Below are 27,931 nucleotides of genomic sequence, written 5' to 3'. Positions count from 1 at the left end.
AGTTTTGGGTTTGGTTGAAGCAAGGGATCATGGGGGAAATAATATAGCTTAGTGATTTAAGAGCATGGATTTGGAGGCTAAAGAGAATTAAGGGTTTGAATCCTGGCTCTGCTTGTTATTCCAGTGACTTTGGAGTTAACTTTTGTAAGTTACTTTCAGCCCTGAGGGTTTGGGAGGATTAATTAAGTTGCTTTACACAAGTTTGTAGCCTAGGTTCTTGGCATATTAAGTGTTCATTAGTTGCTACATTAGGTGAGACTTTCCAGATATTTCAGTTATTGCTTGTATTTCTTTCCTACTACCCCTTTCACTCTTTTATCTAGTTCTTAAAAAGGTCAGTTTCAGGCTTATTAATCATAATTCTAGTATTATAATATTTCAAATTCAAAAGCTTTCAAGTTGATTTTTATCACCTCATAATCTTTCTGAATATATTTCATAGGCAGATAAGGGTCTCAACACCTCTATCTCTAGTTTGTAGATGATTATGTATTCTATCCAAATTATTACTCCATTCCAACTTGCTGCTTCATCCTCAGAGAAAGAGAGAAGAGACAGAGCTCACCCTGAGGTCTCTGGCCTGGCTGGCAGAGAAAGGGATGGTAGCAGGAACTGGCAGGGAACTTGCAAGATAGGAAAAGTGCCACCAGGTGAGCTTGGGTCTGGCCATGGTGAGGGAACGCAGCAGGTGATTTCTGTCTCCATCTCAGACAGGGCCTCTCTAGCCCGCTGCCTCTAATCTCAGGCAGTGTTTCTTGCATCCAGTCACTGTTAACTTACTGAATTAATTACGCATATATGTTTCTTCCCTCATGTTGTTAGAAATAATTGCTTCTGAAAAAACTACCTTGTCAGACATTTGTGTGCTTAAATAAAATTACCATAAGTAATACAAATTTAAAGTTTTCTTCCTTCTAATCTTTATTTTTCTATAATGAACAGAAACTATATTCAGCAATTTAATCTATGCATTGTTTCCCTTTGTCCAGTGCTCAGTAGGGAGGAAACGTTAAAAGAAATTCCAAATGGATTTTAAAGCTTCCCTGCTGCCCTGTGTCTCTTTCGCATCTATCACCACTATTCAGTACAGCACAGTGAAAATGCCGGTCTCTGTTCTTTCTTTTTTTTCACAGGTGTGTAGTAATGAAGCCACCTGCATCTGTAATTTCACCTGGGCAGGGACAGACTGCAGTATCCGGGATCCAGTTAGGAATCCCCCCCTGCCCCCAGATGAAGGACCTAAGGGTTTGTGTGATTTCTATTTCTATTCTCTCCCTAACGTCATTCATTCACACTTTAACCATGCAGTATAATATTTTCATAGATTTAGAAGGAGACACATGATACTATCTTTTGCCATTAAAATGTATAACTCATTTTACTGTAGAATTAAGGATTCTATGTATATTATGTTTTAAAAAAATGTGTTTGGATTGTCACTTAGCTTAGAGCTGAATTAGGCAGAAGTAAGTAAACCAATTTCTTTTAACACAATTTCCTTAGCCTCTTTTAAGCCACATTCTTTCTCCGTGATCACAAATGTTAATTATTTTGTAGTTTGTCTAAACCATGCCAGTTTTCTAAAGTCTTTGAGACTGACAGAAAACCGCTCAAGTCGTAGCCTCTCATGCTCTTTGTAAACTCTTGTTTTTGAAGGAGTTGAAATTCTGAATAGAACTTTAATTCTTCAAAGAAAATGTGGAGATATGAACCTTTATTTTAATCAGTAATTAAAAGTAGAGAAATTAAACTTACAGTAGATAGAAGGAATCTCAGGGGCTACTCAGAACCACCCTCTGATTTTACAGAGGAGGATGCCCAGGCCCCGAGGTCAGGTGACATCCCACAGTTACCTAGGCAACACAATGAGAGGTTGAGTCGCAGTCAAGATCCAGGTGCCGGATCTCAGACTCAGGCTCTCCTTCACTAAGAAATCTTACAATATAGTCTATGTCATCTCATTATGAATATGGTAATCATTTTCTTATTCTTTCCATTCTCAACCTCTCATTTGCTTCTCAAAGATCTAGAAAAGCCCTCAATCACAATGCAGTATCCATGATATTGTACCTGAGAAAGTAACAAATATTAGAACCAGTTTTGATATACAGCGATGACATTGTGCCTCAGCTTCTTTTTCATTATCCTACTGATGGTATTTTATAAAGAATGGCCATGCTTTTCTCCTACATGTAGGAAAATGCATTTAGGAATAGGCTCATGTTAACAAGCTTCATTTTAATTCATGAAGCTGAACGATGAATGAAGAAAGATGAAATTTTATTTAAATTCTTTGAGCTTCAGTATAGTCTGCATGGGAAAATATGACTCCCAAAGCAGATGAAGCTCTATAGTTAATTCCTGAAAAGATCTGGGTCAGTTTGCATGGATGCAAGTTGTTCTATAAGAGTAGGTGTGTTAGAACACATTCCATGCATTTTCTTAATATGCCCATGATATTAAAATTCTATAAGAATCATTATCACACCCTCACAGTCTATTTCTGTCCTCCTTCTATTTCTAAAAGTGAACCTATTCCACTTTTACATTTTGTCTTTTATTGCCTTAAAACTAGAACAAAACATTCTTGGATCCACCTTCAGAAGTTAGATTTAGAGGTTTAGGCTCTGACAAGAGAAGCAGAGGTTAATTCTGCCCAGATTTTCTCTCTGTAGCATGTCAGTGATTTTCAGAAAGATCTAAATGCTGTTTCTTTAAGCAACGTACAAGATGTCTGAACAGAAGAGCAGAGCTAATCTTACTTAAACTCTGCTCTTATTCTTTAGGTAGAAAAAGGTTTTATTAATTGTCTGGTTATATTTACTAGTCCTTTCCCTACCCATCCCTAAAAAAGCTAAATTTGAAAGCAGAAAACAAACAGCTATATTCTTGAGAAGAGGGTATTCATAGCTGACTTTTGTTTTGCTTTCTCCCACTTAAGATGATGGTATTATACACTATCTTTTTTAAAAAAATAATTTTTGATCATTAAAATAATGATCCACATATGTTATTGTAGAAATTTTTTCTATGGTAGAAATATTTTTACAATTTTTCTGTTGTAGAACATCTTCTACAATATAGAATATATATTTATCATAGAAAACATGAGAGGATTAAAACGACAATAAAATCATCCTTAAAGCCAGCCTGTAATCCTAGTACTTGGGAGCCTGAGAAAGGAGGATTGAAGGCTTGAAACAAGCCCAGTAACTTAGTAACTTAGACCCTCTTTCCAAATAAAAACAAATGATAAAATAGGGCTGAGGATATAGCTGGGAGGTAGAACACTTGTGAGTTCAATCCCCAGGACCACAAAAACACACAAAAAAATTTATCTGTACTTTCACAACTCGTTGATAATCAGTGTAAGCATTCTGGTACATTTCTTTTCTGTTACACATTTTCCTCTATTCTTACAGAGGACAAGAAGTCATTAGAATAAAAGGTACCCATTAATTCCAATATTGTTAAAATCTTTGTGAGTTCTAATAACTTTTATTAAATTGAAAATGAGTCATTAATGTAGTGTAAGTGAAGATCAATTATTTTTGTAATTATTAGATTTCCAGAAAGCTCCAGAAATTTTAGCAAACTAAAGAGCAGTTCCATCAGTAATGGCTATTTATAGCTTCTCCTTCTTTATAGAAAAATGAACTAATATATTAGTAAGTGGCAAACAACAGAAACAAAACATTTGAAAACTTTGTTGTAGATTTATAATTTTATTCTTGATATTTTGACTAAAGGAAGATACTAAGAAACTATACTCCTTACTTTTACTTTTTTCTATTTAGCAAGTATTTGTTAAATACTTGCTTAAAAGAGAACACATCATTGGCATATAGTAGACATTCATAAGTATCCCATCTCTTTCCTTTGGGAATATGTAAAAGAAATGAAATGTACTGTATCTTATTTCTTAGGATCTACTTAGTTTGGTTGGTACTTGCTTTATTGGTCACAGTGTTTGGGAACTTCCCAAGTTTGTCCGTTTGTCCGTCCTTCCTTCCTTCCTTCCTTTCTTTCTTCCTTCCTTTCTTTCTTTTTCTTTCTCCCTATCTTTCTTTCTTTTTTATTTTTGTGGTATTGAGGGTGGAACCCAGGGGCTTTTCTACCTCCGGGCTATACTCCAAGACGTATTTTTATACTGTATTTGGAAACAGGGTCTCACTAAGTTGCTGAGAGCCTCACTAAGTAGCTGAGGCTGGCTTTGAACCTGTGCGATCCTCCTGTCTCAGCCTCCCAAGCGCTCGGATTATAAGTGTGCACCACCACGCCTGGCTCCAAGTTCTTTATAATGAGCAACGCTCAGAATAACCTGGTCAGTTATATCTATAGATAAAGGTTTTCTGTATAGAGTCTGTGAAAGGGTACTAAAATACTTAGTTTTATTTAATTTTAATGTGCTTCTTGAAATAGAGAAAAAATTGAGAAGCAGAATGAAAATATAGCCTTTTTATCATGAATCTAGGCATAAAAGAGAAATTGTACTCAACTGCATCCCTTTGGATCATTATGATCAAAGTAGCAAACATAAAGGCGAGTTCTATGACTCCCTTTCCATTAATTTGAGGTCAGAAATGAACCGAGGCGATCTGGCTATTTCTTCTTTTTACATTATAAATTTCTAAAAGAATAAGATTTTTCCATCTAGGTGGAGACTAAAAGCTCACTGCTGTAGTCACTTGTTGAAGCTGTTCATACTGCACCCATGGTATAAAGCATACTAGGTTATCTTCTCCAACCAAAACTATCAAAAGACAAGAAGTAGTATCTCAAAGCACCAACAGTATGAGTAAGGATTTTCCTCCCTCCCTGTCTCACCCTCTGTTCTTGCTACTGGGATCGGACCCAGGGTTTCACACATGCTAAGTGAGCTACTCTACTGCTGAGCCACATCTCCAGGCCCCTGAATGAGGACTTTGACAAAAGATTTTCGATTACATAATACTTCGTTTTCCTATACTGTCATTCATTCCACACATGAAAACTAGTCCTCCTTGTCTCAACTTGTTTTCACTAAAAATCACTAAAAGAAACTATTTTGGTTTGTTCTACAAGGATAGTACATATTTTACTCTGCTCGAAAGAATTCCCACCTGTTGCAAGGAGATCTATGCCATGAATCTTTAATTTTTATCAATTTGTAGACAGCTTTGCACAGTGCTGATTATGAAATACACAAACTTAATCTCGCTTGGTGGTTATCTTGCATCACTATGCTAAGAGGAGAAAGAAGCTGGCTCCTATAAAATATTTTCAGTGGAATGTGTGGGCAGAGATACTGTTCTTAGGAAGCTCAGGCCAGATGATTTGATCAAGTCCATAATCATCAAATCAGAGATAGAAAAGGCCTTAGAGGCAATTCAGTCCAGCCCAATTGTTTTACAAATGAGAAAACTAATTTAATTATCAGAGCTAACATTGAATTAGTGGTAGAGCCAAAAATAAAATGTAATCACCTGAGCTTGAGCCCAATTCTTTTTCTGTTATTCCACATTGCTTCATTTAAGGCAGAGCATTAAGTTACTTCTGCTCATTCTTTGAGAACAATAAGTAAAAAGGGCAAAAAGATAGCCAAGTAATGATTATGCTTATCAGGTGAACCGTTACTTGCCAGTGTTGCTTATTATGAACTTAGAGAAAAAAATCAACTTTTTTTTTACTATTAGAATTTAGTATTTGAAAAACAATGGCTACTAAATTTTAATAATTCTCTGAAAAGTATTTAAAAATGCTGTGAAATGTACACACTATAGGGTTTACATTTACCTTTTGCATATGTCCTTTTTTTTTTTTTGCAGTATTAGAGCAACCCAGGGGGATTCTACCTCCACGATACACTCCCATCCCTATTTTTTATCCTTTATTTTGAAACAGGGTCTCACTAAGTTGCAGAGGGCCTCACTAAGTAGCTGAGGCTGTCCATGAACAGCGATCCTCCTGTCTCAGCTTCCCAAATGCTGGGATTATAAGCGTGCGCCACCACGCCCAGCTGCATATGGCCTTTTGATTACTTTCTTTGGAGCATATGAAGATTTGATTTTGTCATTTAAATCATTAGATATGAAACATCACTATCACATATGGCTATGATCGTGTATAATGATGTGTAGCCTGGGTATTTTCCTCATTAACCAGGACCTTATCAATAACCTAAGTATTTACCAAGATTTAAAATATTTTAGCAACTGTGAATTTATTTTGCTTGAGTTTAGGAAAACTCTATGTTTTCACTGACAACATAAATTGAAATAATATTTTAATTAAATAATTTATTTTTGTATCCTTTCAGACATTTGTCCAATATATGAGAAAATGGACTTTAATTTTTTTAGTTCATAGAGGATAAGCAGATCTGATTGTATGTCTAGCATATTGAAACGTGGAGCAAGATAAAATATCTGTAATACTAGTATTATACTATAAAGTAGAAAGAGTTTGCTTAGTATTTATTTATAATCCTAAGTATTAGTGAAATAATAAATCCCTGCAGAAATATTTTTCGGTCCATAGGGTACTGGTGATGACTGTGTGGCTTTTTGCCTTAAAGGCAATAAGGGATGAATGATTTTAGCCTTATTTGCCTCATTGGAATCACATGAGTGAAACAATGCACCTTCCTGTCTCAGAAACTCTCTAAATGAAAACCACTTAGTTTCAAAAGAGCATGACTAGTCTGTGGAGGAGTTCTGCATATAAATTAGACAATCTTCAAAAATGAGAAAAAATTAGAGTTTGTATCTTACTATTACATGGTTATCCAAAATTCTACCTTTTGCCAAAAGTGAACCTAAAGGGCCAGGGACCGAGATTAAAAATAATAAACCAATAAACAGAAATTAACATGATCACACATTGCTAGTTAATAAATAGATCCACAAACATATAATAATAAAAGGTACATATGTCAACATATAGGGAGCAAAGTTGAGCTTCTGAGGAGAGGATTGTGTTGGCTAGCTGGAAGCCTTAACAGCTTAGTGTTCAGGTTTAGTAAAATGAGAAAAACAAATAAAGAAGGGACATCGTCATGTAAACAGCATACTGACTGGGAGAAAAGAGGCTTTCAGTAGACAGAAAGCCAATAAATTAGTGTAGAAGTGAAGCTGTATCATAGGACCCCAAAGAGCTGCAGAAATATTTTTCAACAAGATGATAAATTCTTTGTAGTTATGAAAAGAGGTTACAACCTCCATATTCAAATACTTCCCCATAAAAAATTCACTCATCTGTGGACCACTCAATTAATTCATGCCACTTTAAAAAGAAGTTGAATTGGTACTTGAAAAGATAACCCTACACAGTATCAGGACAAAGAATCAGATGGATCTTCCCATGGTATTTTAGCATCCAAAACTAAAAGTATCAGGAAGGAGGGAGGACAGGAAGGGTAAAGGACATTTCTGAAAATGTCTTCTTTTCCCATTTTCTTTTATTTTGTGTTTTATTAAAAAACATATTCATTAAGTATTTGAAAATAATTATTTTCTCAGTGGAGAGTACAGACATAGTATATCTGTTTATCTGGAATACACATTTGAAATGTTTGTAGAAATCCCATGATTGGGATTTCAACACCTGTAGACAGGCTGCCTACATTTGCTGTTTCTGCAGTAAGAAATTGTTCCACAGCAAATATGAAAGCCTCTTAAAAACTGTTATTTGTATCCATTGTTTATATAGTTATTATTTAAATTAGTAGATATTCACTTAGTATTACATTTTAAGGGAGTATTTTTTATATAATTTAGCACATATGGCTTAAATATAAGAATTGAAGAGGTATTAGGACAGAGGAATATATTTCATCTCTTAGAGCTAGTGCCTAAAACCTAAGCCAAAGTTATAAAATAATGTACTTAATTTTAAAAGCAGTGGTTTTTTTTAAGGTCTTAAAAAATGAAAATTAAGTTTTGTATTTGAAATACATTTCCTTCCCAGTATTTTGCCTCCATAATTTGAAAATCTGAGCTATGGTTGTGATTATTTTGAATTATAATCTATTGTTACATTTGCAAAACATTACCACCACCTTACAGGTCTTCTTCCATTTATCCTCAAAACTCTCGATAGACTTGGTTTTCTGCTGGGCCTTCATCTCTCTTTCTTTCTTTCTTTCTTTCTCTCTTTCTTTCTTTCTTTCTTTCTTTTTCTTTTTTTGCGGGTCTGGGGATGGAACCCAGGGGCATTCGACCTCCAAGCTACAGCCCTTGCCCTGCTTTTTTATTCTTTATTTTGAAACAGGGTCTCACTAAGTTGCAGAGGGCCTCACTAAGTAGCTGAGGCTGTCCGCGAACCGTGATCCTCCTGTCTCAGCCTCCCGAATGCTGGGATTACAAGGGTGCGCCACCACGCCTGGCTTTCTTTTTGTTCTTTAAGAACAACTTAGATGGGGCAAGTCAATAATGCTAGACTCTTATTCATATTATAAACCCAGTGATAATGTGAAATACTTTTTCAGTAGTACACACACACACACACACACACACACACACACACACACACACACACACGAAGTAGTTGTACAGTAGAAATCCAAGGTTGTTTATTTTCCTTTTAGAGAATATTAAAAAGTCAATGAACTCAATATGAGCCTTAAAATATTATGACTTCTAGTCTTGGTTTTATTTTGCTGTGTCTAATCGCACACACTCTGTGTGAACTGCAGCCCCATTGAAGTCAATCTCTGTTTACCTTGGTAAAGTGAGTTGAAGCAAGTACTTTTGATTTGTACAGAAGTATGAGGAGTGTACATGTGTCCTTGTACTTGCGCCTGCACAGACACGCTCATTCCTAAATAGTCTTCCTTTACTTCAGCACCAGCTTCACCATTCCTACGTGGAAAAAATGCTAAGGACTCCTGCTCATCCCTAGTCTATTTTCCAATATTTAAAAGGTGTGCACGGAAGTGGTGATGCATAGATATTAAATGTTTCTGCTTGATTGCAACCTGCCACTTGGTGATCACAAGCAATTAGTGTAATTTCCCAGAGACCCTAATGTTTTCTCAGTGTATGGTCATTCACTGAAGTCTGTAAGCAAAAACCTAAGTATCCATATTCTATGACAGAAATCTAAACTTTGCAGGGTTATTTGAAATATACTTTTCAGTAACTTCCTAGGTAAAATATGCTTAATTTTAAAGCTATTCTGTTTTAAATTGCTAAGAATTTTCACAAGGTTGAATGCTATATTCTGAATTTTGAAAAAGATGTTAGGCATATTTTAGAATTCAAGAACTTATGAAACTATATATTAATGGTTAATAGATTTTGTAATTAAAACACAAATTTGCTGTTATGAAATTTAAATTACATTTTAATTTTACAATACCTGGTAAGAACTATAAATCATTATTTACATGATTAAAGTATTTATTTTAATGTAATTTCATTGGTACATTAGAGTCTCACATGATAATGTCCATCACATTGACAATGACATACAATAAAAGATTGTATTTTAAAGTAGAGTACATGGAGTTCAAAGGTAAACTCAAAATAACCCTTAAATATCTTTAATGTTTATGTCAGTCTTAATTTCAAACCTTCAAACATATATTTAACTGATTCCCCAAGGATTTTCTGAAGGAATTATTTTATATATGTTAGTAAAATTTGCATGTAATTTCCTCTGTTACAAAGTCTTCGTTTTCCCTCCACACAGTGAACATGGCCACAAGCAGGCTCATAGGGGCCGTGGCTGGCACCATTCTGGCCCTGGGGGTGATTTTTGGAGGCACAGGGTGGGGAATAGAGTAAGCATCCTTGTGAGTTTCAGAGTGCTGTGTGATGCTTGGTGTATGAGGTGATGCTTGTACCTGACTCTTCCGTGTTAGTCTCGTTCACTGTGTTTCTTGTGGTTGTGCAACTCGTGGTGTGATTTGGATGTGTTTGTCTCTTGTGGTTTTCTCATGCAATGTAGAACCTTCTCCTGTCTGGAACAATGTGGGGCATAAAACAACGTCGGGGTGCATATGAGGTATTCGCAATGGATGCAGTAGTCCAAAACTTGCATTGATCCTCCACTTGCAAAATAAATGAAAAAATTATAGACCTTTAAATTTTATTTTTTACTATTTATTGGCAAAAACATTCTCATGTGAGTGTTTTCTTTAGATGGCTACCAAAAATTAATTTTCACCAGTCAAATAAATCCACACATGCGACTAGAAATTATCAACATATACAGCATTTAAAAAAGATAATGAAAATGATAACCACTTAATTTTTCTCCATTTATTTGGAATGATAATAAGATTCTTCAGCTCATTTTTTTAAAAGAAGACAATTTAGGTTGCTGCTTTCCTTTTTTCTTATCAAATAGGTTAATAATTCAAGTTTGAAATTTATGTAGATATTTGGGAGCAAAGAACATTAAGAACCAAAAGATATTTAATATGAATCTGCACAACCTCAAGTGAACAGCTGCAATTCGTCTGGTGTGTCTGTCTCAAACATATCCAGTATATAAATAAATGTATTGCGTGCCACTTGCCCACTAAGCTCTCAGAAGTACGACTCTCCTTACTTTTTTTTTTTTTTTTAGATTGTCTTGTACTTGATCCGCTTCCTCAAAATAGCTGTTAATTCTTTATAGGATACTTCTTCCTGCCACTGTTAATCTGTAGACTAAGAGATTATTGGGGTTTTTTCACTCTCTCTATTTGAGAGAGCATTTACAAATGGCAGAAGTAGCCCTTCACACTCTATCTTCTCTGTTTTCTGTGGTGATAGCAATGGTGAAAACACTTCATAGTGTCCCAGAAATAAATTACTAGTGTCTTAAGGAATCCACAGATATTCTTTACTCATTTCGTTGATACTAGCAGACACAGTCCTCAGTAGTTTCATTAGTTGCAACACAGAGTTATGGACACTGACAGAGCATTAAGAGGGGACCAGGAGCCCAGGTGGTGGCGCATACCTGTAATTCCAGTACTTGGGAGACTGAGACAGGAGGATTTCAGCTTCAATGCCAGCCTCAGCTACTTAGCAAGACCCTCAAGCAGCTTAGTGAGACTGTTTTAAAAACAAAAAAATAAAAAGGTCTGGAGGTGTACAAAAAAAAAAAAAAAGAAGAGGTCATACTTAGTGTCGAAGATCTCATCTCTATAGATTGTGAAGCTAGTTATTTCAGGAAAATTAGAAATACAGGAAAAAGAGGTTGTGTTTCTCTTTACTTGTTAGAAATAAAGCAAGTAGCAGAAGTAAAATATTTAGAGGTAACAAGAACTTTGTCCTATAAAATTTCACCTTGGATCTGTTGGTTGGATTCCATGCAGTGGTAACATTCCTTTCCCAAGAACAATTCTATACACACATTTATGTGAAATTCCTCCATGAAGAAAGGTAGTTTTCTAAAAGTCACCTCCTAACTGGGTATGGTAGTGCACACCTGTAATCCCAGTAACTTGTGAGGCTGAGACAGGAGGATCACAGGTTTGAAGCCAGCCTCAACAACTTAATGAGGCTGTCAGCAAGCTAGTGAGACCCTGTTTCCAAATAAAAGATAAAATAGATCTGAGGGTGTAGCTTCGAGGTAAATTGCCCCTGGGTTCAATTAATTCCTAGCACCACCAAAATTAAAAATAAATTACCCCAAATCTGTTTTAAGTATTATTTACTGACTACAATTTTGGCGTCCTGAGATACACTAATGGAAGGTATGAATTTGAATAATCCTTCCTTTGAGTTTTAGAGATGAACCAAATCAAAAAGGCCTTTGTTGCAAGGCCCAGTCCTTGTCACCACAATTTGTTTCCTCCCATCCTTTTCAGTGTCAGTGTTGTGGGTTCGTTGTCACTTATGGTTGTGACAGGTAAGTCTATATAAGTGTATAAATATTTTTTTCTAAAAATAGATTCGTTTTTCTTGTTGTATGAACTGTGTTGCCTATCGGTTGACCTCTTTTCTTCAACTGACAAATTTTGCCATAATTTCTAATAAAATTTCAAATAAATATTTTAAATATTAAAAATATTTTAATATATATTTAAATATATTTAAATATTAAAATATTTAAAATATATTTAAATATTAAAAATAAATAATTTCAAATAAAATTTGCATCATACAACCCAGAGTGTTTTGATGCTTCCTAGTTGAACTGATTGTGTTGTGTTCCTTGCGTCACTAAGATTCCATGAGCAGGTTAAAAAAATGTTTTGTTTTGTTTTGTTTTTTCAAATTTTCTGCTCCTTTGTAATTATTTCAGGAATCATTTATCATAGATTTCATATTGGGTCTAACGCCAGCCCATGTTTTCTGAGCTGGCAAAGTGCACATTTCTGAAGTTTTGAGTATATATTTGGTAATACCAATAACTTTGAGCGTTTATTTCAAAATTGGATTTCCTACTGAAACATGGGGAGGAGATATATGTAAGTTAAATAAAGTTCCATGGGGGCAAGGGTTAGTAAGCTTTCTGTAAAGGGCAGGTTGATAAATAGTTTTGGCTCTCAAGCTCTAGAATGTCTGTTGCAGCTTCTCAATGTTGCTGTCTTAGCAAAACAGCAGCCACGGCAGTTTATAAATGAATAAGCATGGCTATGGTCCAATTAAATGTCTTTTCCCAAAAACAGATGGTGGAGCCAGATTTGGCCTGCAGGCTGTAGTTTGCTAATCCTTGATTTATAGTGTACGTTTTAGAGCCAGACAGGTCTGTGATCAGATCTTACCTCCATCACTAAATAATTTCTAGAAGCTCCTGTTCTCTTGTCTATTGAACAATTAGAGTTCCAACCTCATGTGTTTTTTTTTTTTTTTGATGATATATGTCAGGTGCTCAGAACTGCACCTGGTGTATTTTAAGTGCTCAATTTAGAGTAGCTAAATTGATTTTATTGTTCTCATCATTATTATTTATTATTATTGGTGTATCTCTAAAGGCCCCTGAGATTCATGATCTGTAGAACTTCAGTGGTCCAAGAGCATGTCAAAGCCCAGAAACCTGAAGAGCCCGGCATCCCCTGGGACCCGAGTGTGGTACCCTCCACCTGCCCACTCCTGTACCGGGCGGGGTCAGGGGGCGTCTCTGGGTAAAATCATGTACACAGTATTAGTACTGCCCAGAGCGGCATTTGTTTACGCACCCAGTTAAGGGCACTGATGTGAGCAGAAAAGAGGATTTTTTCCCCACGTGGCAGTGAATGTATATACAAATTTGAAGATTTAAAAAAAAGAGAGAGAAAATTGGCCTTGTGGCTTCTTAAAAAAGAAGACTGAAAGTGTTTTGTTGTTAGAGCACTGTACCTTCATATTAGCATCCTAGAAGATGTGCTATTTATTTACTTATTTTTATACTTTTATTAGTGCACTGCAGCCTCATAGCATAATCTAGTCCACAGCGATAGTGATACACACACACACAGCACTCGGTGGGTTTCACCGGGCTCTCTCTCCATTCACTCTTTTCCTGTACAAGATACTGAAATTTTCATTGATATTGTCACATAGGTACCTAATATCAGTGGTAGTATTTTATTTAAAATCATTCTTGTACTAATTTTAACATTGCTTAGATTTTTTTAAATGCTGAATAAGGAGGAAAGTGGAGTTACTATAATTTATCATCTCTTACTCAACAATTGATAAAATCTTTTGCCTCGTATTTTCTTTTTGCTTCTTTTTTTAAAAAAAAATATCTCCAAAGCCTCAAATTCCTCTTCATAATCAATGGAAATTTGACAGAAATTCTCAATTGAAACGAAGGAAACCACTTTCATTTCCCCAAAAATTACCCGAGTGAGTTTTATACTACTTTTATACCTTGCTTTTAAAATCCCATACTGGTATTTAACACTGTAAGAACCATAAAGAAATATATATATTTTTTAGAGCATGGCTTCAAAGTCAGCTCTTTATTGGTAACCTCCCCCTGACATCTAAATTTTAACTGGCTCCAGGTGTGGAGTAAAGAAGCATCCAGACATTTGTGGAATAATTTGCCTTCTTCTCATGCCCTCGTTTGTCAGCCGGATCGCGCTCATGCTAATGCGGTCGTGTCCTTTATGTGCATTTACTGTTTGATTTATGATATTGGGGAAGGGGAAGGAAGAGACCAAAGACGTGCAAGGAAAGAAAATGGGGCCTATTTGCTTCGAATTCTGCACAAGGTGAATTTAAATGGGACTGAACTGTCAATGGGGCAGAAACTTTAGATTTAAAGGCATACAAATCTCTGGCCGTGGCATCTAACATGAGATTATGCTAAGTAAATCAGAGCGATCTGAATGTTTAACCATCTTATAATGACAGAGCATTTGCTTCCTGAAACCGTTGAACTGCCTTTCCCTCGTGGACATGACAGTGGTTGGCTCATACGACTTTCTTCCCATGATCCTTTGTCACAGGTCCTAGTGCCACCAATCTCATAATAGGCTCCATCGCTGGTGCCATCCTGGTAGCAGCTATTGTCCTTGGGGGCACAGGCTGGGGATTTAAGTAAGCACTGCCGCATGTCTTCTTCCCGGTGGCTCTGGCACTTCTCTTCTCTGCTTACATAACCAAGTTTTGAGTTCCTGCTATGAGATTTTTAACAGTAAAACGGCAAAGAATAAATATTTTTGCTCAGCAGTGGGTTAGGAAAGAAGAAATCTGGTGCCTCAGATGTCCTCTTCGGGCAGGTAGGGGAACATGGAAAGGAGAAGGAATTTGCCCTCACTTAAGAACAAAGTGGAAGTTCTTCAGGACACACCCCAGCTTGTGAGAGCGAGTCTTTGAGCCTTCGAAACAGTTCCATTTATACACACAAAATTGAGGAAAGACATTGGAAATAAATGGATATAAATTTTTGTTGCTATCTATATAAAACTGATTTATATCCTATTGAAAATTTCACAACTGCAGAATCCAGGTGGTCAATATTTTTCATATGTCACACATTATATGTAATTTCTGGATGTGAAAAGCTTTATTGTTTCTGAAAAAAAGATTAAAATTTTTTCATTAGTTTCTTAACCAGCTGAATTGGTTTCAAGTTGGAATTTGAAATCAATGGCTTTGTGACACTTAGTATTTTCTAATTAACTGCTAATATTGACATAACTGACAGACCTGGTATGTTTTCATAGTGACCTTTTAGTTTGGATTGCACATCGATCACTCAGCTAAGATCATTTAAATAGACCACACTGGATAATTGAAAATAGGCCTTAATTATGAGTAAAAACTTTAAGCATGATTTATATAGTTTGGGTGTTTCTATTCCTTAGCTTCATAGGATAATCATTTCGCATACCATTTTGCATACCATTTTGCGCTATGATGACTTTATTATTATTTATAGGTAAACGCTCCTGTACCAAATACTCCCTGTGATAAATTATATTTCAATCAGATATATGGAAACAAGTTTAAGTGGGAAATGAGACCATTAGCCAAATTCAAACCCACTTTGTTCCATCTAGTCATTCAACAGAGGAAGCTTTTGTCCTGAACTGAATGATTCCCCTAATTATTAACTTTATTGTATTTAATATTTTCAATTCTGAATCATAAATTCAACATTTTCTGCTACTCCGTTATCATATTAATATTTAATGAGTAAGCCTATAGTTTTTGATTGGCTTCAACTTGAGAAGGTACTATCAGATGTTATCTCCTTTCTATAGAGATGACTATAAAATTGGACTTATTTAGTGAAATCGTTTTGGCATCAGTGCACTTGCAAAAACACATACACAAAATGAGGAATGATATTTGGATGTCTCCTTATGCTTTAATAAGGCTTTACCCAGATAGTTGGTCACTTCTGTGGCATCTCACAGAAGTCTCTGGGGTGGCCTAATTACAGCAAAAACTTCTCAGTGTTACACTACCATAAAAAATACATTGTACATTGCAGTAATGCCACACTCTGTTTTTATTTCATAATGCTCCTTGGCTTTTTTCATACATATGCCGAGGTACAGGCCTTCTTAGCATTAAGAGATTTCAGTTTCAGAGGCCTGGGGAGCAGTCCACTGTGCCTCGGGCAATGCTAAATTCACCATTTCAGCATTTGGAGATAAGAGCACACTATTCAGTAGCAGGACCTCAAAACAGTGGCCTGGCCTAGCTCACAGCTTGAATTGCATGCTTCTTTGGGGGGAAAATGGAAAGGCCTTTATCACTGTGTATATAAGTGGATTAGGCCCTGTATGGATGATTTATATCTCAGGGAGATGTCTGCTCCTCAGAAGAGCAGAAGAAATGGTGTGGGGTTGACACGTAAGTCACGTAGTGAGGTAAGAGCCAGCTCCTGCCGGCTGCCACATGGGGAATGCTGTGCAGCGATTACTGTGTAGGTGCATGTCCGTCTGAACAAAGCCAAAGCTTCTTTTCCCGTCCCCTGTGACTCTTTCTTTAATAATCATTTTAGGGAAAACTTTGTAAAGAGGCTTACAATAGTATGAAATAAATATTTTCATGTCTTAAAGCAAAACACAGGAAAAAAAAGACTTGGAATAATTCTCAAATGTGTAACTTTAGTACTTTGAAGTAGGAGAAACTGCTATACTTCTTTATGACTATTGGGTGCTATATTGCCTTAGATTTTAATGATAGCTGTGTGGTTTGTATTAAGCCTTAAATAATTACTTCCACTTTGCAATAAAAGACTTTTGGTACTGAATGATAATGTTTAAATCTTCCAATCACTCGGGCAGTTTTAGAGACAGATTGGAAGTACAATTATTTGTTAGTTGAACTGAATGCCTTTGAGTATTTCATTGAGTACAATATAAGTTTAAAAATATAGGTTCTTTTAGACACTGAGGTTGAAAATAGTTTGTAAAGAAGATTTCTTGAAATACCACTATTGGGAATCCTTCCTGAAATTAGATTTTTATTACTGGAAGAGAAATACGGAAAGTCACCTGAAGAATATGAGGGCATATAAACATTTAGATTAAAAGAAAATGTATTAACTGCTCAGGGGAAATATCACATTTTCCCAATATTACATTCCTTTGGTGAAATACTCTAAATAATTTAGATGTGGAAGAAGTGTCATACCATCCATGTCCTGCTCAAATATACAAGTATAAATGAGAAATGCTGCTGTGCTGTGAGCCCTGGCACTGCCTGCCCTTCTTTATAATTCTTTTCTTAAGCCATATTTCTTCTGAAACAAGTGATAAAACCATGAGTATATGTGAGTGTGTACAAGTGTGAACTTCTCTGTGTGTCTAGCAATGGAGATTTATGATCTAAAATAATACACATTTACAATGCTTCTTTTTTAAGCAAAATGATAGAGACTGAAAGCTTTGGTTAATGCAAAAAAGACAAGCAAGATTGTAGAATCCTCGAAAAGAAAAATGCTTGCTTTGGTGGGTTATTATTGTTGTTGTTATTATTATTATTATTTTACATATTCTGCCATACTGAGTAATGTGGTACAGATGCATTAGTAACTGTAATGCTCCATTCTCCAGAAGTATAAGAATACTAAGGGAACACTTAAGTCTCTAGATTCCCAGGTGTTTAGGGTCTGAGAAATCCTGTGGGATTTGCAAAGTATGTGGCACATGGCTTGTCCACCCTTTCCCCATATTTCCATTTATTTTTGTTCATGCCATAGTCCTTTCTCTCTCAACACACACACACACACACACACACACACACACACACACACACACACACTAAAGCTATGAACCAGGACACAGAGGATTGCTAACCTCTGCCCTGGTTGATTCTTAGAGGCTCCTGACATTTACCAAATGATCAATTAGACTATTAGAGCTGTTGTTTTGCTGGATATTGGGACACCTCGAGAAGATGATAGATCATTTACGTGGCATCTTCCCTAATATATTCATTTAAAATTAACAGGGTTGCTGTTATTATCTTGCACCCTTGAGTTCCCTAAATTTGATTTAAACTTAATCCCAATTCCCTAAATGTGAATACAGGAGATGCAAGCAATGTGTTTGTTTACATGCATACAATGTATATGAGCATCATAGTTGACAGCAATAGGAAAAGAGATTCTTGGTGATAATAGGAAAGGAACATGAAGGGAACAGTGACATAGTTTGTTCTTGGCTCAAACCCCTTGGGTTCTAGAATGAATATGGAGCCATTTCACCGTATTATAGTGTCTTAGTCTCTGGAAGCCACTGCACTACCAGTGGCCACACTGGTCTACCAGAGCAACTCCTGACATCCAAGCTATTCATTTAATAAGCACCTTATTGTCACATGTGTTTTTTCTTTCTCTGAGCAGTTACTTGGGCTACAAAGAATCTTTTTGGCCTGTGTTCCATTTTGTTGGATATGCTGAAGAAGTTGTTTCTATACTCCTATACTCTGAAATTTAAAGGGCTATCTCTAGCAAAGCAACTCAGTGTTATTAATTGCATTTTTTCATTTTCAAATGTCTTATGGGAGGTGTTTTGATTTTTATTGAATTAGGAAGGGGAATCAAATTAGGTAGTCTCTTCATGAGGAGGGTAACAAAACTGCTTTTCGCTATTCCATGACTATATTCCAATGCAGAATAAGGAGCCAGGTTCCCTTAATACCTGAGACTCCTGAGCTAGGTGCTTGCTCATTCATACTTTAGCAGATGGCAGTGGTGCCAGGCTCAACACAAAGACACAGTGCATTTCCTTGACTCTGCACCTAGGGACATGAACTCAGTTCTCAGTTCAAGGTGGCCTAGGAGGAGTCCTTGTTGTGCGCAGAGGTGGGGGAACTCTGTGTAGAAAGAGGAGGATGTGTTTGCAGTAGATAACTACAGACTCTTGCAAGAAGAGCTGTGAGATAGCTACTGTTACCTCGACAGCTTTATTTTTATGTAGATGTATTTGTGTACACTATGTGCATTATAGACACAAGCCCAGATTCTTCGGAAGTAATAAAACTTGGTGAAAACTCTGTCACTGCAAGGTTTGTGGGATATGCTAGTAGTATTTTATAATGATCCAGAAATACCTTTTTAGTTATGCTGAGAAAGTTAATTGCCTTCAGAATCCCAGTGGGGATTCCAGAAGAAACAGTTTGGGAAGGGAGACAAGAACCTACCCATGATAGTTGTACTTTCACATTAAGGTAGAACAAAAAGAATTTTTTTTTCATTTAGAAAATTCAGGACAGTCAGTTCTCAACATCAAGTGGCCTGCAGTGCTCTGCTGGTTTATATGTGAAGAGGCCTAGCTTGCTGCAGGGCTGACCTCTGTTCTAGGCCCTGGTTTCCCTTCCTCTGCCCTGCAGCTTGTCTTCCCCCTGCTGGGACAACAGGAGAACAGAAAAGGTCCTGAAATTCTCCTCCGGCTTCCGCTCCCTGCCCCCGTTGTTGGTATTTTGCAATGAAAATATATGGTTCTATGGGTGGCTTGGCTCTTGGTCTGACTGAAAAACCCGGTGACCCCATAGAACATTATTTCTATAAAAAGTACAATCTAAGCTTCACAACCTGACTTTTAAAAGAGCACAGGACATCAGAGGTTGCCTGGGTGCCAGGCTGAAATGGCATTTCATAGTTGCATTTTAAAATGAGTGGCACTGACATTATGACCTTGGACATGGCATTTATCTGACATTCCCTGCATTTAAATTCAAGGAGTTTGGATGTGGGCAATATAGTCCTTTACATGCACAGTGCTAGTTCAGTTTGCTCTTTCTTCTGCATTTGGATTAACCGAGGAGGTATTAATCTAACATTTCTCCTGAGTTCAAGCAATTTATAACTAAAGAGGTTGGGGCCCTTGATTCTTCAGGGTCCTTTCTTGAGGCTAGGCAATTAGTGTTACTCCTGCTTGACTCAAAAGGGGAAATGTGGCTCCTTAAATGTCTTCTTGAGGGAATATGAGCCTGGGTAGCAGACACAGATCTCGTGCTCCACAGCAAACTAACACAGTGAAAGCTACGTTACGGAAAACTTCCCGGTTGGTCTTACCTCTATTTCCTGGGCAGCATCAGCAATGTCTTCTTTCAGGCATAGGCTCAAAAAAGAGCTGGGTTGCAATGATGAAAAAAAATACATAGCTCTGCCACGAATAATGTTTACATCTATGAATTACCAGTTAGGCCACATATTTGGGGCGTTCATGAAAATATTTTAATGAAAAAAAAAACTCTTAGGAAGGTCTTCTTTAAAGGTGCTTATTTATGTTTGACATTTCAAAAGAGAATCATCAAAGTGGTTGTTTTAGAGAAAAATGAGAACTTGGCAGGGTGTCCTATGGATTTTGAACTTTGGTGGCATTTTTGTTTTGAATTATCTACATATGGGGGAGGAGGACTCTGTCATCTTTTTGGTCCATAAGGCCTGTGAGAGTGTCCAGCTGGCCCTGAGTGAGTGGGTGTGGGAACGAGGGGTCTGGGGACTCCTTGGTCTCCAGTTTTGCATGAAGCCTCAGGGGCAGCAGCATTTTGCACCCGCCAGTCTGCGAACTAATGCATGAGCCCCCTGCTTGATGCCCCACATGAAGCCAGACCATGGGGAGGTTGCAGCCAACTTCTGTTGTTGCCTTGTAGTGTCTTGCTGGTTCTTTCTTTTCTCTCTTCAGACATAGGAGCCACTTTTTAGGAGACTGGACACTGTGAACTTGCTTATTTTCAACTGAGCTAAACTGCTGCATTTGCTTAACTAACCCAAGCCTGTGTCCATTCTCCTTTGAGTGTACCACATAACTGTGCACTCTTCCCTCCCCCCAACTTTCTAGCATGAAAATGCTTGTTCCACAGTGCAGTAAGAGCTCACACACCCAAGGCAGAAGATAACTGAGTAGAATAAGGGTTTTTCTTTTTCTTTTCTTTTTTGCCACATTGGCAAAGGCCAGTCTACTGGTGCAGAACTCTGGAGGCTTGCAGAGAAGTAGCTGCAAGATCTACCGAGTTTTTCTTAGTCATCCCAGGAGCCCCCTATATGGAGGAGGCCTCCCTGAAATAATTTTCATAGGGAATTGGCAATGTCATGCACCTGTGAAATTAGACACAAATTGGACTGCAGAGTTTGCTCATATTTATGCTTGAAAATGAACAATTTGAAGTTTCTTTTGTTCTTCGCAAAAGTGCATAGTCTAGTGGGAAGGTGTGAGGACACTCAAGAGCATCAGCTCTTCTGAGTTCTCCCGGATGCTGCCTCCGTGTGAGCTGATTGCTTCACTCTGGATCTAGCATTGTTGTCATAATCACTGTTCATTCATCATCGTTGATTAATATTGTGGATTTTCCCCCTCTGCTTGCATCTCCCTTTGACGCACTCTGGAAGAAATGTCAAGAAGAGGAGGTTCGATCCTACTCAGCAAGGCCCCATCTGAATCAGCGGCGCTGGAGGAACCCCACCTTGCACTGTTGGGTTCTGGGTATGACACACTTGCAGCAACATTGACAGAACTATTAAGTCTGTAAACAAGAACATTGAGTGGGAATGACGACAGAGCTGAAGTTAGGACGACGGGCATGGGGGAAAAGAAAACTGTCCCTTTTGGAAATAATTTCTAAGAACCCCTCACATCATTTGTCAATAAAAGGGGGGGTCAAAAGACCATGTTATAAACTGTTTGGAATCCTTTTATCTCCTTCCCTAACTAAAGAAGAAATGAAAAAAAATTAAGTGCAATAAAAGAACCATTAAAAATAGCAAATGATTTTCCTCCCCTCAGCCTGCTGGCACTTAATATCTTCTAAATGATTTGGCATGATTTTTTTTTCCTTTTACTACCAATGACAAACTACAGTGGCATGAAGATCCAATTTTTGAAAGGGTAAAAGCTGCATGGCATATATACAACAAGCTAGCAAGCCACTCCTCAGCAAAATCTGCAATGGAAACCCTAAGGGGAAGATGACAGATGAACACGCAGAAGCTGCCTGGGCTCGTGAATGCCTCCCCACTCCTCACCCACGGGCTGGTCCCCATCCTGTTCTAGACCAGCCCATGGCAAAACTCCAAAGGTCCGTGCTCTTGTGGATTCGCTTTCCCTATTATTTTTCCTTCTGGACCAAGCATCCTTTAGAAATGTGAGCTGGGATTTGAACAATGATGCTATTGTATAGTCCTTTTATAAATGTAAATATGGAAATAAGATTTTGACACATCATTTTCACTTGTCTGTATTGAAATTTTTTCTTGTGAAGATTCTCTGCGAATTTGAGTTTGTTGCTTGCTCCCCATCTTTTTGGTTTCTTTTCTCTTGTTCTTTCTTTCCTGCTTTGTCTCTGTCCTTCTTTCTTGTAACATGTCCCATGATTGTTGGGCTTGCTTAAAAAGAAAAACATAGCCACAGATGTTGGGAGTTTGAGCACAAAACAGGTGCAACTTAAAGCTAGTTGATTTTCTTGAAACAAACAAACAAAAACAAACAAAGAAAATGGGGGGGAGGGAGAGGACACAAACAACAAAACCCATATCAAAAACAAAAATTATGTGAATGCAAATATATGCACTGGAAAGTCTCAAAAATTTTGATGTCATCACAAACATATGTATATAATGTAAGAAAGTAGACACCCTCTCAATCACAAAAGTGCCAAGCTCATAATTTTAGATTTTGGTTTCTGACAATTTTCTTTCCCTGTCTTCAATGTGAAAGGAAGATAAACTTAAAGCCTTAAATAAAATAATAATTTTTAAATGTTGAAAGCTTGGAGAAAAGTTAAGCTTTCCATTTATTCATATCTCTTATTGTTAATATTTCATTCATATTTCATCTTCCTGCCTCAAAATCTATATGGTAGAACTCCATTTTAAAATGGTAATCGGGACAGAAGCAGCAATTAACCTTCTTGTCAGCACTATTTCAACAGGCTGTAACTCTGTGTGTGGTATTTTTGGGAAGCTGCGTGGTCATTTTGCTGACCCCTGGAATGTCGTGCTGGGTTGTAGTGGACTTCCACTGTATACAGATTCACATTCTCCTCCTTACAGGTGCACATGCAGGTAGCATCTTGGGCTTCCGAAATGCCTCTGAGTTTCCTTCACTTTCACTGATTTCCTCTCTTTATGGTCAAGATAGCATAGCTTCTGTCCAAGTGTTAAGCAAACAAGTTGATAAAGAAATTTGGTTAAAACAGATTAGTTTTCAGTGTACAAACTGCCATATGATCCTTGAGCATCTACCTAGAGATGAGCTTTACTAAGGGCCCCCAAAGAGTCCCTACTTCTCCAGTGCCCTCTTTTTAGTTTTACAATTCATTTCATTATGGCATCCAATCCGTTGCTAAATTTACCTCTAAATCCTTTTCAGCGAGATTCATGACATCACACTTAGAGCTTTTTCTTTGACTCTGTAAAGGATGATATCCTAAAAATGTACTGTTTAAATAATGGGGTTTCTCCTACCCCCTTGGTATCTTTAGTTATGAGAGTTCCACAGTCATAGAGCAGAAACCTCGATTTCTATATGCTACCACAAACCATAACCTAACATCTTAATCCTGTTATTGCTTTCTGAGTAATAGGTGCTACACAGGTATGCAGTCTTTCTCTAGAACTTGCTATGTGTTTTTATTGTAATAACAGGGCTATCTCCAAGGTTTGTTAGCCTTACTCCCAGTTTCAGAAGACACAGGTTGTATCCCTTTACTTGGTGGAAATGGCTCTGTCAGCTCAGAGGAAGGTTGGAGGAAACTCAGATTACTTGATATCTTTCCCTGTCGCTGCATTGCTTAGTGGGTTTTTTTCGCCAGGAGATAACCAAGTTGCTGCTAACTACACCATATGCATTTCACTACTCTTCCAGAGGCACCATGGTGACTTAATAGACACAAAACCATGGTGGTTACAAAACAAATCTCTATTGTTAACTTTTGAGCATTTCACAAACAACATTGTAAATGTGCGATGTTATGATTTAAATCAGACCACAGTGGTCCCCAAATATTATGTACATATGGCAAATGTCAGTGTAACTTTTTGTTATGCTGGCAGTTTCATAGGGAACCAAACCTATGCTCCAATGTTAAATTATCTGTGTGTATATGTAAAATACACAAGCTTTAAGCTATGTGTGTATAAATATGGACGATAATGCAATCACATCATAAACAAAGGATTATAATTATTTTTGTTGGTATTAGGTTATATAGTTTCAAACTCTGCTAATTTTCTCTTGCACATGCCATTCATTTGCCAATTTCTTTGGCGTGAGTACTCCTCTGTATTGAGCTCAAAGCATCAGCGTATCACTGTTTAATGTTACCCAACAAGAGTGTTCAGTGATGACCAAGTTCCCATTTCACCTGCTATATTTTTGCTGCAATAATTAATGACATCTGGATGAGGAGATGTGCGCTAACTTCATTGCTCACCTGGGATAGTGCATGAGCCCATTGAATTAGAGCTACTCCTACTAGTAAATGAGCAGTTCACATAGGTGCATGTTATGAAACATGAATCACATAGAGCTATGGAGTTTTACCAAGTGATGTGTGTGTGCTTTGTTTTTATTTTTATTTTTGTTTACTATGCAAAGATGGGAAATGCACAAACTTTTCAAAGACTGATGTTTGAAGAACTCAACAAACAATACTTGAATTCTTTCTTTAGTCATCCCATCATATTTTATATTCATCGTTGCTTCCATTGTTAATTTTTATTTCTTAATGGTTTGTAATTTTAAGCGCACAATCTGACATTTTGTTTGAAGTTAATAAATTCATTCATAAATCGTTGGCTGCCTATGAATGGAGAGTCAGTTGTCATTGTATGCATCTTTTTTAGTCAAGTGTATATTAAAATTTTCGTTAATGTAGAGTGTCGTAGCTTTATGCTTTAATCATTTTTTCTTAAAATGTTTTTCTGTGTTCTCTTGGATTGTTGGTTAAAAAAGGATGTGCCTGATATCATCGGAGTTTTAGCACCAGTCTTGATCAAAGGCTCACTGAAAATTTAAACAGTCAGTGGAGCAAAATAAAATCTCTGATTAATGATAAATATATACCTGATTAGGATTCAGTTTTATTGAATTTGTTAGAAATTCTTTACTTTTTAAAAATTGGGGGGCAAACACCTTAGGGTCATACCATTATTAAGGGTTTGTTTTTGTTTTATTTGTCTCTTATCTGAGTTGAAAGAGTAGATGGCTAGTAATATTCACACTTGAACTAGCTACAAAATGTACAATCAAGTTACTAAAAAAATAAAAGAATAGCTGGTGATGCACATTGCATTTTTAAAAACACACTGGGCATGGTGGCATATACTTGTAATCATAGTACTTGGGTAGCTGAGGCAGGAGGATCACAGGTTTGCAGCCTCAGCTACTTAGTGAGGCTCTCTGCAACTTAGTAAGACCTTGTTTCAAAATAAAGAGTAAAATATAGGGCTAAGGGTCTAGAATGCCCCTGGGTTCAATCCCCAGTACCACACACACACACACACACACACAAAAAAAAAAAAAAACACTCAAAGGAAGATATTTCCTCATAGTTCACATGAAATTGCTCACCAAGTTATATTCCTTGTTTGTGAAAGTCTTCAAAATGTCTACCCACCACTCCACTACCTGGACCTGGTGCGGCCTCAGGAGCCACATGTATCTGGCATGTATGTGTAAGTGAGATGCTGCACCGATGCACAGAGATGCTCAGTGGCTACATTATCCCATGAAAGCCTGACGGGCCCTTCATTTCCCCGAAGTTCTTTTATGCCAAACTTAGTAATATGACAAAGTTCTGCCTGCCTTTTATGACCTCACCCTTTTTATTTCTCTAGCCTCTTTGATTCTCATCTTCTCTTAGTCACCTTACTTAAAGTCCCCCTACCCAAGTCTGAATAATCCTTCAACTTATGTCCATTATCCATAATACATTTGTTTCAATGACACTTCATGTAATACAGGAAATGCAGAACACTTAAAATAGCATGACTATTATACTTTCAGAAAGCATACTAGAATGTCATTTATATTTGACTTTCAAGGAGTGATCTGACTTTTGATATGTTGTCTTTTCCTTTAAGTCATTCTGTTTTTGACATTGGAATGAATTCTGCTCCATTCTACCTTGGTAACTGATGGAGAAAAGTGACTCAGAAACCAGAAACTCCCTAGATAATGGAATAGCTGCCCTAGAGTTAAAATTTTGGAATTTCTTTCTTTTTTTTTTTTGTGGTACTGGGGATGGTACCAAGGGGCATTCTACCATGGAGCTATACTCTCAGCCCTATTTTTTATTCTTTATTTTGAAACAGGGTCTCACTAAGTTGCAAAGGGCCTCACTAAGTAGTAGCTGAGGCTGGCCACAACTGCAATCCTTCTATCTCAGCCTCCCAAATGCTGGGATTACAAGCATGTGCCACTGTGCCTGGCTAGAATTTCTAAATAACTTAAAATTTAAGATAGGTACCCTTTAGGTTAATGTGCAAGGGTTAGGGACTTCTATTCATTAATTTGTTTATTCAATAAATATTTATTAAGCCTCTATGTCAGAGACTCCTAGTAATTGAATGAATAAGAGAAAAAATTTGGCCTAAAGTTGCTCACAGTTTAACAGCAAGAGACATATTTAATTAAAAAAAAAAAACTCCGAGTCCAAAGTGATAAGTAAACTAAGCTAATGGAGAATTGGGAGTGAAAGAAGAAAATTAATGGGCAGGTCAGAGAGCACTGCAGGAAGGATTCCTGAAAAGTGAGTATTGAAAGATCTTGAAAGATGACTAGAGTTCACTACTCTAATAAAATGGAAAACATACTCAGGGCACAAGAAATGACATGTGCAAAGACCCAGCAGGAGGAACCAGACCTGTGGGGTGAGTAGAGATAAGTGTCAAATCCATTTGGACTCTGTTTCCTTCTCCCTGTCCCCCCCTCTCTCCCTCCCTCCTTTCATCTGCCTTTCACAGACACTTGACCTAAAAGAATCTTACAGTAGTTGTACTATTCCTGGCCCCCAAAGACCAATGATGAGCTCTCCATCTTAAAAGCAAGTGCAACATTTAAAACCAATATGATTAGTACCTAATAGACATAAGTATTGGGTGCTTCCAAAGAAGAGAGGAGGAAGACTTTATTCCTGATCTTGGAATCAGGAGAGTTTCAAAGCAGAGGTGGTATTTGACCAAAAGGTTCTCCCTGTGCAATTGGGCCTAAATCCATGATCCTTTATTGTTATGTCCAACTAGGGCTCACTCCTTTTGGTGAGAGGCAAGTCCATCCATGAATTCCTTGGGAGTGGAACAATCTGTAGTGTTTACATATAATTGCCTATTCCAGACCTCCAGGTGTCTTGTTTGTGTCAAGATTATGATCTCTGCTAAAACTTTATATTGTTATATGTTTTCCTACTAATGTGCGCATTATGAAGCAGATTCTAATGCCTGGGGCTATCAGTAGTGACGAAGAGGACTTCTTGACCTGGCCTCCTAACTCGTAGCATTTTCTTAGTATAGAGATTCCTGACTAATCTCAGTCTATAGTGAGGGGGTGGATAAAAAGAGTAAGAAACACATTTAAAGTGTCATTGAGTAAGTCCTTCCATTAATGAAGGGTCAAAATCATTTTCCAAGTGCAATCATACTTCTAATCAACCAGCATTAGCGAGTGTCTATCTATTGTGCCTTGGAGGGAAGGTTATATTCTTCAACCTTTTTAGAAACCTACCAGCAGTTCTGGCTCCTCGCCTAGACCACGTTCTCAGCCGGGTGTGTGACTTCTGTAAAGGAAAGGAAATTCTGCGGCCCTTCATCCCATGGAGACAGCCATCTTGCTGGAATCTGCCTGTGCTTCCCGGCCAGCTGATTGAACACACACTTGCCCTGGTGTGTCTGTAAAGACCAACTTGTGACCCAGTGAGTCCACCCTTAGGAGAACCTTTATCTGACTATGGTGATCACTGAAAGCCAAATTAGCCCAGTAAATCAATTGGTCCTACAAAAACAAGTCAAAACAAAACAAAAATCTTCATTCTGAATGAGCAAGAGTATATCAAGAGTTCTTCAGAGCTCTCTGGAGCTTGAAATAGCTCCCAGCCTTCAGGAGGTAAATGAGCTTGCA

At 37.3% G+C, this 27,931-nt stretch overlaps 1 protein-coding gene across 2 annotated transcripts in view; it reads left to right on the top strand.

The window, feature by feature from the left end:
• Nucleotides 1-21,256, top strand: part of ADAM23 (ADAM metallopeptidase domain 23) — a gene marked incomplete at both ends in the record, with an annotated part of 182,679 nt that extends 161,423 nt beyond the window's left edge. The window contains 3 exons of one of the 2 annotated variants that reach the window (XM_080689511.1): nt 1,134-1,245; nt 14,360-14,450; nt 21,208-21,256. In XM_080689511.1, the coding sequence (XP_080545637.1) occupies nt 1,134-1,245; nt 14,360-14,450; nt 21,208-21,256 (252 nt within the window). Of the gene's footprint in view, nt 1-1,133; nt 1,246-9,672; nt 9,764-14,359; nt 14,451-21,207 lie in introns of both variants that reach the window. The other variant, XM_080689512.1, reaches the window with a different exon arrangement.
• Nucleotides 21,257-27,931: the final 6,675 nt, after the last annotated feature.

This window comes from Muscardinus avellanarius (assembly GCF_963383645.1).
Source record: "Muscardinus avellanarius genome assembly, chromosome: 2".
NCBI lineage: Eukaryota > Metazoa > Chordata > Mammalia > Rodentia > Gliridae > Muscardinus > Muscardinus avellanarius.
The sequence above is the reverse complement of the archived record's forward strand: the minus strand, read 5'-3'. Positions and strand labels throughout refer to the sequence as shown.